Source organism: Tursiops truncatus, chromosome 12 (assembly GCF_011762595.2).
Source record: "Tursiops truncatus isolate mTurTru1 chromosome 12, mTurTru1.mat.Y, whole genome shotgun sequence".
NCBI lineage: Eukaryota > Metazoa > Chordata > Mammalia > Artiodactyla > Delphinidae > Tursiops > Tursiops truncatus.
The window spans coordinates 22285716-22298250 of NC_047045.1; the positions used below are offsets into that span (position 1 = coordinate 22285716).

At 38.2% G+C, this 12535-nt stretch overlaps 1 protein-coding gene across 7 annotated transcripts in view; it reads right to left on the minus strand.

Moving 5' to 3' along the window:
• RNGTT (RNA guanylyltransferase and 5'-phosphatase) overlaps positions 1-12535 on the minus strand; it is a 249817-nt gene that overhangs the window by 139310 nt on the left and 97972 nt on the right. For all 7 annotated transcript variants that reach the window (XR_002175216.3, XM_019929424.3, XM_019929420.3 and 4 more), the window contains one exon: positions 5097-5165. Coding sequence is in view for 6 of the 7 variants with exons in the window: in XM_019929424.3 (XP_019784983.1) it covers positions 5097-5165 (69 nt within the window). In the remaining variant the exon portion in view is untranslated. The remainder of the gene's footprint in view (positions 1-5096; positions 5166-12535) is intronic.

Here is a 12535-nt window from a genome sequence, read left to right on the forward strand (position 1 = left end):
AAGCTTGAGTGAGATGGAGAAGAAATGGCATGAAGCCACGCAAGAGAGTATTTTTAAGGAAGTGTGGACAGCGGTACAGACTACCACTAGATAATCCAGTAAGAAAAGGGCTGAAAAACGAACATGATTTTGCGAGGAAAAAGATCACTGGTGACCTTTCAAAAAAGCAGTTGATACAAATGGTATTTACTTAGATGAAGCCCCTTTTAAAACACAATCTTATCTAGAAGTACAATATATAAAAGAAATAAATCAGGGCTGCCGTGAGATAAACAGAATGCTTACCTAGTAACCTATTCCTGCACATGGTCCCCTGAGGCAGTTCACAGAAACCCAGAACTTTGGAAATTCATGTTTTGAAACCACTGGGCTAGATAATCTTAGGAGTATCTTTTCTGCTTTGATTTACTATAATTCTATAAGTGCAATTTAATCTACTTTTTTTTTAATTGAGGTTTTCATGGTAATTAATGACTGCTGTATTTTAGTAAATATCAGATACTAGTACATTTCTTTATAAACACAAAGAAATATCCTAAGCTTTATTTTCCTGAATATACCAACCATTAGCTTTACTTGTCCCTTTTCTTATAAAAGTAATAAACTAAATGCAATTCTGGATGTGTTACAAGGTTATGTCTCTGAAAAACAGAACATTAAATCAAAAGGTAAATGAACTTTCTTCTAAGCTGGTGTTTGGGGTTTTGCCCTCAATAGAATCATCACTTTAATATAGTATCTTTATCACTGTTCCTCAATATTTTGCCAGGATTCAAAATACTTTCTTCTTCTTCTTTTTTTTTTTTTTTTTAGCAGTAGTAATATCTTCTACCTTCTACTCAACTTCAGTTCCCTTACTATAATTACTATAGTGAAGCAGAATTAACTTCTTGCTAAGTTTTAAGTAACTAGCACCAAACAAACGTAGGCCCAGAAGTTTTTACAAAAGTAGATGCACCAAGAATCCTCTTCATTTTTTGCCCTTCATTTGCCTTTGGAATATGTCTCTGGTGTTAGAGAGTGGGCTGCAGATTATAAGTCAAGCTTTGCCCATCCCTGACCAGGATCTTCTCTCCACTTTATGCAGCCTCACTCAGATCGCTAAGTTGGTCACTCAAAACAGTTCCTTTCTTCATTTATTTAAACTGTTGGTTCAAGGAAGCCAACAGATGCAAAACCACACATTGTGAGAAGTTTGGGGGATTTTCTGATAAATGTTGTCGACTAAACATGTGCATTTATATCCACTTTGATTTGAAACCTCACTAAAATGGGAGTTACAGAAAAGAGAATCAATAGAAAAGGAAAATCAGGAGAGGAGAGAAGACAACAGCAGAAAACAATGCGTCGAATTCTGGAAAGACAGAAAGTAGATGGAGAAGTTAACAGAGCAGAGAGCAAAGAACACTGAATACTAAGTGCTTGCAGCAACCAATACAAAGGCAGAGGAATTCCTGCTGAGTTCCCCAGAACAGGCTACGTGACATAGGAAAACAGATACTGAGAAGGTTGCGAGGAGGTAAAGGGAGACCTGGTACTGGACACAGACTGGGTAGAAGTCTTCACAAGGAGCATTTACACCTCCAGCTCCCCTCCTCCACCCTGGCAAGAGGCAGGAGATGTTTATTCTGTGGCAAAACTGAAGGACGGAAGCTCCAGTCCAGAAGATTCAAGAACCACAGAAGAGAAAAAGTGAACCTTGGAGAGTGAAGTGAAAAGTTTACCTACTGAAGAGCACACCCTCGCCCCTTTATCTTCTCCATGCAGAGAATGCTAAAAGCCAGGCAAATGCCACCCAGCAAGACACTGGAGAGTTGGTCTGAAGAATTCCAGGGCAAAGATCTGTGGATTCTAACATTTGCATATCCTCCAAAGTAAAAATAAAGGGTGAAAACATATTTTAACATGACAAAAAATACAGGTTATCTCTGATATACTGTTTTATTTTGTCATAAGGGTCTAACACTCACCCTGACTGCACTTCATTATTAAAGCTGAGTTCATCCAAGATTTTAGACTTCCCCAGAAGGAAAACTTAGAAATGCTGGCAAATTTTACATTTTAAGGTTCTTGGCCTGATTAAGAGTCCTAAACTTCTAATTCAGAACTTGCTGTAAAAAGAAAGCCTAAGAAAGGAAGGTAACTTAAAACCTTAGAAGGACCAAAATAGAAATGACACTGGGTATTAGGGTCTATGGCTATTAGTTGGAAATGTCATATCAAGCTAAATAACTGCAGCAGGCTGAAAAATGGCCCCCAAAGATATTCAGGAAACTTTATGCCAAATGGTACGTCACTTATACCATAAATAGACAATGGTATCGCTTACCCTAATAAGTAGCATTAAAAATTAGACATGATTGAAATGAACCAATGATACTAAACTCCAGTAGAGAACGTTGCCCTTTGAACAGTGTAAAACTAAGTCCACACTCATTTTGTTAAAAAGGGAAAGATTAGCAAATCTTAGATATTCAAAACTAGAAATAAGTATAATTTATAAACTGAAAGAATGTATAAAAACTGGAATGGGACTAAATTCTCATTGTGTAATGCAATGTCATTTAATGCCCTGTCTCTGGACCACCTACAATCATGTCTCCTCCCACCACTGGAAACTACACCTGTCTGTAATCAACTCTCTTCTTACCTCCTTATACAAAAGACCTAGAGCGGGGCTTCCCTAGTGGCACAGTGGTTGAGAGTCCACCTGCCGATGCAGGGAACATGGGTTCGTGCCCCTGTCTGGGAAGATCCCACGTGCCGCGGAGCGGCTGGGCCCGTGAGCCATGGCCACCGGGCCTGCGCGTCCGGAGCCTGTGCCCCGCAATGAGAGAGGCCACAACAATGAGAGGCCCGCGTACCACAAAAAAAAAAAAAAAAAAAAAAAAAAAAACTTAAACTGGATTGGAGAACAGTAAAAGACCTGAAAAGAGCTCTACCTTATTCATTGAGAAGGCAATTTAACATTGTAAAAACACTGATTTTCTCCAAATTAATCTAACTTCAAAGTGTTTCCAATTAAACTCCCAACAAGAATTTTTGGGTAACCTGACAAACTGATTGAAACTTTTATGTTAAACCAAATGCCCACAAATACTTAAGAAAATCAATTATGAAGTCATCGTAATAACAAGTGTGGTTACTAGAAGAGGGACAGACTGATAAACCAACTTACGACACTACACATCACAAGACTCACCTGTCAGGCCATTTCTCTTACATATACCAAAATCTCATACATGCATGGGTCTGAACCACCATGAGTTTAACAGAGTGAAACACTGTAATTCCTGTTATAGTTAGATTTTATTTCTTTCAATCCAGGGAGATTAGACTTAGAAAATACTGGAACTCAAAGATCTAATGTCTATCTTCCTAAAATAGTATTTTCTACTATTTCTGTCCCCAGCCTCTAACTCTCCTCCATCTCCTCCTCCTGCGACCACAAAAGATTTTCCCCCCATCTGTTTGGCAAGGGGGGCTGGGAGGAAGACAGAAGCCAATCACATACCACGGTATACCTAAATTTGCATAATAGCAGAGTTTTACTATATACATAAAGCATATATAATATAGCGTTTAATACATAATGTTCAAAAATATTACAGCCTCCTTCCCTTTTCTCCAGGTACCCAGTTTGATGTGTCTCTACATAACTTCACAACTAGCTTGCACCCTAATTTCTAAGGATAGAGTTAGTGAAGGCAAAATGAAGCTTATGACAAGGTGTGGTACATGAAATACAACTCTTTCCTATAAGAGCAGTGGTTCTCCTACTTGAAAACGCATCAGAGTCACTGGGAAAGCCTGAGAAAGCACAAATTGCTGGACTCCATTCCCAGCAGTTTCTCATCAGTAGGTCTGTGGTGAGTGACATTTATAACAACTTTCTGGGTGGTGCTAACGCTACCTTGTCCACAGGCCACATTTTTTTTTTTTTAAAGAAGATGTTGTGGGTAGGAGTTTATTAATTTATTTATTTATTTTTGCTGTGTTGGGTCTTCGTTTCTGTGGGAGGGCTTTCTCTAGTTGTGGCAAGCGAGGGCCATTCTTCATTGCAGCGTGCGGGCCTCTCATTATCGCGGCCTCTTTTGTTGCGGAGCACAGGCTCCAGACGTGCAGGCTCAGTAGTTGTGGCTCATGGGCCTAGTTGCCCCGCGGCATGTGGGATCCTCCCAGACCAGGGCTTGAACCCGTGTCCCCTGCATTAGCAGGCAGATTCTCAACCACTGCGCCACCAGGGAAGCCCACAGGCCACATTTTTGAAAAGCACTGCGCCACAGAGCACAGGTTCTCAAGTGAAGGCAAATTTGCCCTTCAGGGGAAATGAGGCAGTGAATGTGTATATTTTTGGTTGTCACAAGCTAGAGGGGTGGGAGGGAGAAGTAATACTGGCACCTGGTAAGTACAGACCAAAGATGCTGTGAAACATCCTACCACGCACAGGACAGCTCCCCGCAGCAAAGGATTATGTGGCCAAAAACGTCAATGATGTGGAGGGAGGGAAACCTTACCATGAGTAAAACATAATTACTCCAAATATATGATTTGACCATTAAGTTGGTGAAAAGTTCTTCAGTGAGTTTCAGAAATCTGACATGGAATAAATATGCAAAGAATTGTGTTTTTCTTCAAATATTGATAACTCTAAATTTTACTCATCCATGGCAAAATGAAGTTTTAAAAATATTAATACTTAAAGATATACTGGGCTACAGAAAGAAATAAGCATTTATTTATATAAGGTTATTGGTAGATTTCTAGTAAAGAAACAAAACATTCATTGTGCAAGAGTAGTAAGAAAACTAATTATATTAAAAGACTAATAACTTCCTTGAAAAATAATGATCAGTCATATTTATTTCCTAAGCTAAGTGAAAAGCAAATAACTGTTCATTGTACTATTATATGTATTTAGTATAAAAGAAGTATTTTATTTTATAATGAAAATTTGTTTTAAGGAAAAGCAGTGATTATAGCAGTAATCAATCCTAAGTAAATATATCTAAGGAAAATGTACTTTATATATACATGCATGGGCATACACGGATACACCTACACACACACATGCACACAGAGACAAATGTACTTACTCCAGTGGGCTGGAAAATGAGACCATCCATTTCATGGCTGACTTCTTTGGCAAAGTTTCCTTCAAGTAGCTATAAAATAAATACACATATTTTTAGAAACACAATAATCACTTTAAAAGTTTTTTAATTTTTTGTAAGCTTTATAAGAACTTCTTAATACATAAACTTTAAAAATGGAAATACAAAATGGGGGAGAGGGGTGATCCAGAGGGATCTAGGTTAATATACTGTAAGATTATTTTTTAATATATGAAGGTTTCCATTCCATGGCAGGCTAGATATCTCGAACAACAGTTCTAACTACAATAACCAAAATGATGGATAAAATATTAAAAAAAATTTTTTTCTTCTTCAGTTTTATTAAGATATAATTGACATACAGCACTCATCTCATACAGATACAAAATAAAAATAAATATATTTTTTTCCTTGTGAAGAGAACTCAGGATTTACGCTCTTAACAACTTTCATATATAACATACAGCAGTGTTAATTATATTAGTCATGCTGTATATTACATCCCTAGTACTTATTTATCTTACGACAGTGGTCAAAGGTACAAACTTCCAGTTATAAAACGTATTTTTAAATGCACTATGCTGAGCCAGCATAAAAGGAAGGAAGGCATAGGGCAAAACCGAAACAAAAGTAGAAACGCTGGGAAGTAATAAATAAAGGGAATAAAACTAAACATACACAAAAAAGGAGAGAGCAGAGAATCTTGCTTGGGGATAATGGAGCCGGGATAAGATTGTCTGAGAATGTGTAAAAAGAAGCTAGCTCAAACATGGGGATTGCAGCCCCAAAATGCATTATCTGTGTTATCCCCAAACCTTCAAGCAGAAAAATTTAACCTTTCTTTTTGTCCTACTTTTTGCCTCATTTTTTGTCTTTATTACATTTTTTTTCAAGCAAAAAAACTGCATTGCAAGGAATACACAGCATGAATTACAAATAACAAGCTTTTTCAATGCCATATCTACTGAAAAGCAGAGTTACAGGCCCAACGCTCTCTAATTAGTTCTGAACAAGTAGTTTTAAATGCTTCTCTTCCATGGATTTTTATATTATTCTGAAGAACTGAACATATGCATCACTGAGTGAGGACCTACACACTGATTTTCTGCATTTCAGGGAAGAGAGCAGAAGATACTTTCACAGAGCCAGGTAATAATGTCATGTTACCCAGAGTCTGGCCAACTACCAAAAAAACATTTAGGATGGTTCTGGGATTCAAATATGTTCCACCAAAATTTTGGATATGCTGTGTGTTATTCAATCACGATCTTTCATCACAATCACATCCTCTAAAAAACCACTACACTTAAAGGCAGATTTGCATTCCAAAAGCAACAATCAAAATGTCCAGTATATTGCACATGCCACAAGATCTGTGATTCTCCTCCCAAACTGTGACTTCATCTTCTCTGCCATTTCATTCCTTGAAATCTGTAATTTCTCTAAACTGGGGGCAGTTCAGCAAAGAAAAGTAAGAGCAATCCTAGTTTCTAACTGCTTTAAGACCAATTTGAGTTTGAATAATCTACACTTCGTAAAGCTGTAATGCTCCTTAGTCAAATTCCTGGGGACACAAATTACAGAGTCTTGGGGAGGAGAGAACGAGGTGTTAGCGTTTGATGGGTACAGAGTCTCAGTTTGGAAAGATGAAAAAGATCTGGAAATATAAGATGGCAATGGTTACACAACAATGTGAATGTACTTAAAGCCACTGAAATGAATGCTTAAAAATGATTAAATGGTCAATTTCATGCTACGCATATTTTACCACAATTCTTTTTCAACTGTAATGCTCTTGATATTTTCTTTTTTGTTGTGTTTTGTTCTTTCGTCTTATTATGACACTAAGAAAGTGGGGAGCTTGCAGACTGGGACCTTAGAGCCATATTATCCAGAGTTTGGCCAAATAGGTAAAAATTTCAGACCAGATCTGAAATTGATCTCCAATTCATTCATAGGTTTAAATGACCTACCCATATGAGGAGGAAACTGCTGAAGTAAAAGTTCAATATGGATTAAAAGTACTGATTTCTTATTATGAACTAATGATGGGTAAAGGGTCAAACAAGAAAAAAAATGTATAAAATTGATAATTCTTGTACTTCATCATGTAAGAAAAGGTAACCTACTAATTTATAGTATAAAATCCTGCCGAGGAATGAAGCAATGAAAACAAAATGCCACAATTATCTTTTTAAAAACACTTTTCAAAGGTTAAACAATTTGTTCTTTTATAGTAGGTACATCATTTACGGCAAGTAAACATAGCTTTTCCATTCTTAGACCATCTTTCTCCCATTCATATACTGGACCATCCCTGTAGATAAAGTATATATAAAGTTAACAGTATAAAGTATAGTGTTGGCAAGACTCTAGATAACATGATGTTACCTGCTGCAGAAATGAAACTAACTTCCTTTTTTATTTTACTCTAACTTTTTAAGAATCAGAGAATTTAAGGGACTATGAAACTTCTTAGGTCAAAAGAATATTGCTTGTTTTCACTCGTTTTACTGCTTATTGATTACTCTAGACAATATTTCTTTCTTTACTTAATACATTTACAATATTACCTAGCATATATTAAAGACCTGGTTCTTAATATATGTACATCACTCAAAACACACAACTCCTCATGAGATGTATAAGTTTTAATTTTATATTACTATTCACTTCACCAGAAAAGGAAACTGAGACCATCAGCAATTAAGTGACTAGCTTCAAGTCAGACAGCTAAAAATCACTCAGAACAGATTTCAATCAGACTTTAATTAAAAATAAGGAAATAGGGGACTTCCCTGGTGGCACAGTGGTTAAGAATCTGCCTGCCAATGCAGGGGACACGGGTTCCATCCCTGGTCTGGGAAGATCCCACATGCTGCAGAGCAACTAAGCCCGTGCACTGATGAGCCCGCGTGCCACAACTACTGAAGCTCATGCGCCTAGAGCCCGTGCTCTGCAACAAGAGAAGCCACGGCAATGAGAAGCCTGCACACCGCAACGAAGAGTGGCCCCCGCCCGCCAAAACTAGAGAAAGCCCGCATGCAGCAACGAAGACCCAATGCAGCCAGAAATAAATAAAATAAATAAATTTATTTGAAAATTAAAAAAAAAGGAAATAACCAGAGAAAGTCTCTGACTCTCTGAAACAAATGCCCCAAAGACTTCTGAAACTTCCCACGTATATAGGTCCTCCAGTCATCATTTAAAAATACAGACTTTGGGCCTCCCTGGTGGCGCAGTGGTTGAAAGTCCGCCTGCCGATGCAGGGGATACGGGTTCATGCCCCGGTCCGGGGAGATCCCACATGCCGCGGAGTGGCTGGGCCCGTGAGCCATGGCCGCTGAGCCTGCGCATCCGGAGCCTGTGCTCCGCAACGAGAGAGGCCACAACAGTGAGAGGCCCGCGTATCGCAAAAAAAAATAAAATAAAAAAATAAAAATAAAAATACAGACTTTAAATGTATTGTAGCATGTACTATATGAGTAAGATACATACAAAGGGAGGTAAAATTCTTGGGGTGGAGGGAAGTTTTTTTTCAGCGATAAAATCTAAAAATTTTCTTAATTTATGTAATAAATATATATAATTCATTTACTGATATTAGAAATCACATATATAAAATAAAATGTTAAATTTAAAATATTGCTTTTTTCCAATCATAATTCCTGAAAGAAAATTTATCCAAACTTGTTATGAGCATCTTCTGTATATCAGTGTCTTTATTGTTAGAGCCAATACTTAAAGTCACTTAACACATTTCCATTATTTTCACTGCTATCTCTGAGTTATAGCATACTTCAAATTATACATGAAACCGTCACTACAGATGTTATCTTAAGCTACAAGTACCGTTTGAATAACATTAGCAAAGTCTTTTCCCCCCTCATCCATTCCTTAGGTCTGTATTCATAATCTTGAAAGTGTTCACCATCTTTAAGGTTATCCTTTTTTTTTCTTTTCCTTTCTTTCTTTCCTTCCTTCCTGCCTTCCTTCCCTTCTTTCTTTCTTTATGGCTGTGCTGGGTCTTCATTGCTGTGCACAGGCTTTCTCTAGTTGCGGCCACGGGGGGCCACTCTTCGTTGCGGTGCGCAGGTTTCTCATTGCGGTGCGCGGGTTTCTCATTGCGGTGGCTTCTCTTGTTGTGGAGCACGGGCTCTAGTCACACGGACTCAGTAGTTGTGGCTCGCGAGCTAGTGGTGCACGGGCTTTGTTGCTCCGTGGCATGTGGGATCTTCCCGTACCAGGGATCAAACCCATGTACCCTGCACTGGCAGATGGATTCTTAACCACTGTGCCATCAGGGAAGCCCCTAAGGTTATCTTTTAAAAGCTTTTTATGGGAAAGTTCCACTTTTACTTACGGTGTAAAATACGTCTAACCTGACAATAAATTTTTAAAAAGCAGACAATCTGTAAAATCATAGCTTTTGTTAAGGTTTAGAGTGTTGAGGTGTCCACAAAATCAGGTAAACTGAATCCCAGGCCCTCCAAAGAAAGATGAGACACATGAACCCCTTCACCTTTGGAAGAGCATAAGAGGAAAAAATGGCTGCCACAAAAGTGGGTACAAAGAAAAACTGAAAGTTTGATCAATTCTTAAAAACCAAGTGTGGGTTAGTATAACAGTATAGAATCCCTGGAAGCTCCAAACACAAGAGGACTCCAAACCTACTCACTAGCTCTATTCCCCAGGTTTCTATCAGGATTCACAGGAAAGATCAGCGGTAGGACAAGAAAGATGAGAAAGCCTCATCTTAGTTGCAAACAGACATAAAATCCTTTCCAGACCCTTCCTGATATGAAGTAAAGGCCATCTGAGGATAAAGTCGTCTGCAGCTACACACGGGTCCAGAAACAGCCTTGGTCCAAGGATATTATATTGATAAAAAGGAGAAAAACTTGCTCCTGCCAAAACATCCCACCTATGCAAGGCAAAATTCAGCTGCCAAGAGGGAGAGGTCAGCCCACTGAGGGGAAACCCATCCCTGAGACTCAGGTGCTCAGGGTCTGCTTAACAGCAAGGCTTGAGGAGGAAAATTAACAAAACCCCACAGTCTGCACAAATCAGGCACTGAGTGACAAGAAACAGTCGATTACATATGAGGGAGAATGCAAGAGCAAAAAATAGACCACTATGTGGTATAGGCAAGCAGAGCCCACTGAAAGCTACAAGTGAAGCAGGAACACTGGAGAAAACCCATTTTATACTCCAGTTCTCTCAATAAGCTCAAGTAACAGAAGTCATCTGCTTAAGGAATCTGAAGTCTTCAGAGCACAGAAGATAACTATATAGCAATACAAACCCATGTTAAATACAGATTATTCAACCACTAACCCCGCCTCCAGCAAATGAAGCTTATTAAACTTAAAGGAGAGGTACGCCCATTACTAAGCACAAAGACATCTACCTCAGTATATATTGTTCATACAGAAAAAAATGCCCAGCATCCAATCGAAAATTACCACACACACATACAAAGCAAGAAGAAAATGACCTACATTCAATAGATAAGGCAGTCAATAGAAAAAAACATAGGGATGGCCCATATTTTGGAAATATCAAACAAAGATTTTAAAATAACTTTAACATTTTAAAGGAAAAGGTGGAAAACATGCATAAATAAACGTGGAATTTCACCAAAAAGTTGAAAATAATAAAAAATAAGACAAATGGAAATGCAAGAAATAAAAACATAATATCAAAGAAAAAGAATGCTAATCAATGGGAATGACAATCAATGGGATTATCCACTGACTGGATAGAACAAAGGAAAGAATCACTGAACTTGAAGAAGAAAAGAGTGTAGCACTTTTTCCAACTGAAATACAAAAAGGCAAAAGGGGAGATGTTGGGGTGGCAGGGGTCGGGAGGAACAGAATGAGGAATCAAAGAGCAACGGTAAAGATGTCTTAAAAATACTTACAAACACGTAGACAGAAAATCAGAAAGAATATGGAGGACTGTAACAACAATGAAACAACGTGACCTATTTGACATTTTATAGAACACTGTACCCAACAATAGGAGAAAATACTTTCCTTTTCCAAGTGCATACAGCACATTTATAGGTCAAAGTCATACAAGGTATGACTGTGCTCCCGCAGCCTATAGTTTTAAAACATTCTGTCTGTACAGAAGTAAGATGATTCGACATTTAACAGTTTAACTTCCTCTATTCAAATGTAATCTCTGTGAGGTTAAGTATCACACCTAATTGTTCCTGTATTTTTATTTTATTTATTTATTTTTTTTTTTTGCGGTACGAGGGCCTCTCACTGCTGTGCCACGGAGCACAGGCTCCAGATGCGCAGGCCCAGCGGCCATGGCTCACGGGCCCAGCCGCTCCGCGGCACGTGGGATCCTCCCAGACCGGGTCACGAACCCGCGCCCCCTGCATCGGCAGGCGGACCCTCAACCACTGCACCACCAGGGAAGCCCTGTTCCTGTATTTTAAGCACCTAAAAACATAGTCAAATATACTATCATTAAAAAAGTCAATAGATTAAGCAAATAAGCTCAAAGTGTCAGGTTAACCAGAAGCATAACTTAACTTTATTTCATCCGTGTGAAACCAAATCCATTCATCCTAAAGATTAATGCACATTTATTGATAAAATAAGGCTATGAAATTAGCTACCAATTCATTATGTGTATGGTAACACAGTTTAAAACTGTTTGCCATTTTGCTGCAAAAAACTTAATCCCCCAGGGACTCCCACAGGTTTGATAATTTACTAAGGCCTTAGAACTCAGAAAAGCACTATATTTATGGCTTAATTTTGGTAAATACATACTGAGAATAACTTTAATGAAATTAAGTTGGTCTCTCCTAAAACCAGTAATAAATATAATTTTGCAAAGTTTAATCATTCTTTTTTAAAGAGAATACTACTTAGATCTCCAAAACCATTTATGTGACCAGACATTTTCTTTCCTTTTCAGGTTCACAGTAAATAGAAGAAAAGTAGACTTCAGTTAAATTTGTTTGTTGATGGGTAAAATTACATCCACAATAAAGAGTTCAAAAAAGATAATGATACTATTCCTTTAATGTCTTCAACGTATTTTCTTTTGGTTTATAATTCAACAAACATGGCAAATTACCGTAAGATTTTAATTCAGAAATATACAGCTGTTATTATAACACCTGTAAACTAGAGCAAATATTTAATATTTAGAGTACTGTTCTTCCTTACCTTAAGTATCCCCCAAAAGTATACTTTTATAAACTTTTAGAAGAAAAAGGGGGTAATACGAATTAGGGGTCTCCACCCCTGAGGACCGGGCCGCACAGCGGAGGTGAGCAGTGGGCAAGCTAGAAGCTTCATCTGCCGCTCCCCATCGCTCCCCGTCGCCCACATTACTGCCTGAGCCATCTCCCACCCCCTCCCTCCCCCCCCCCGTGTCTGTGGAAAAAC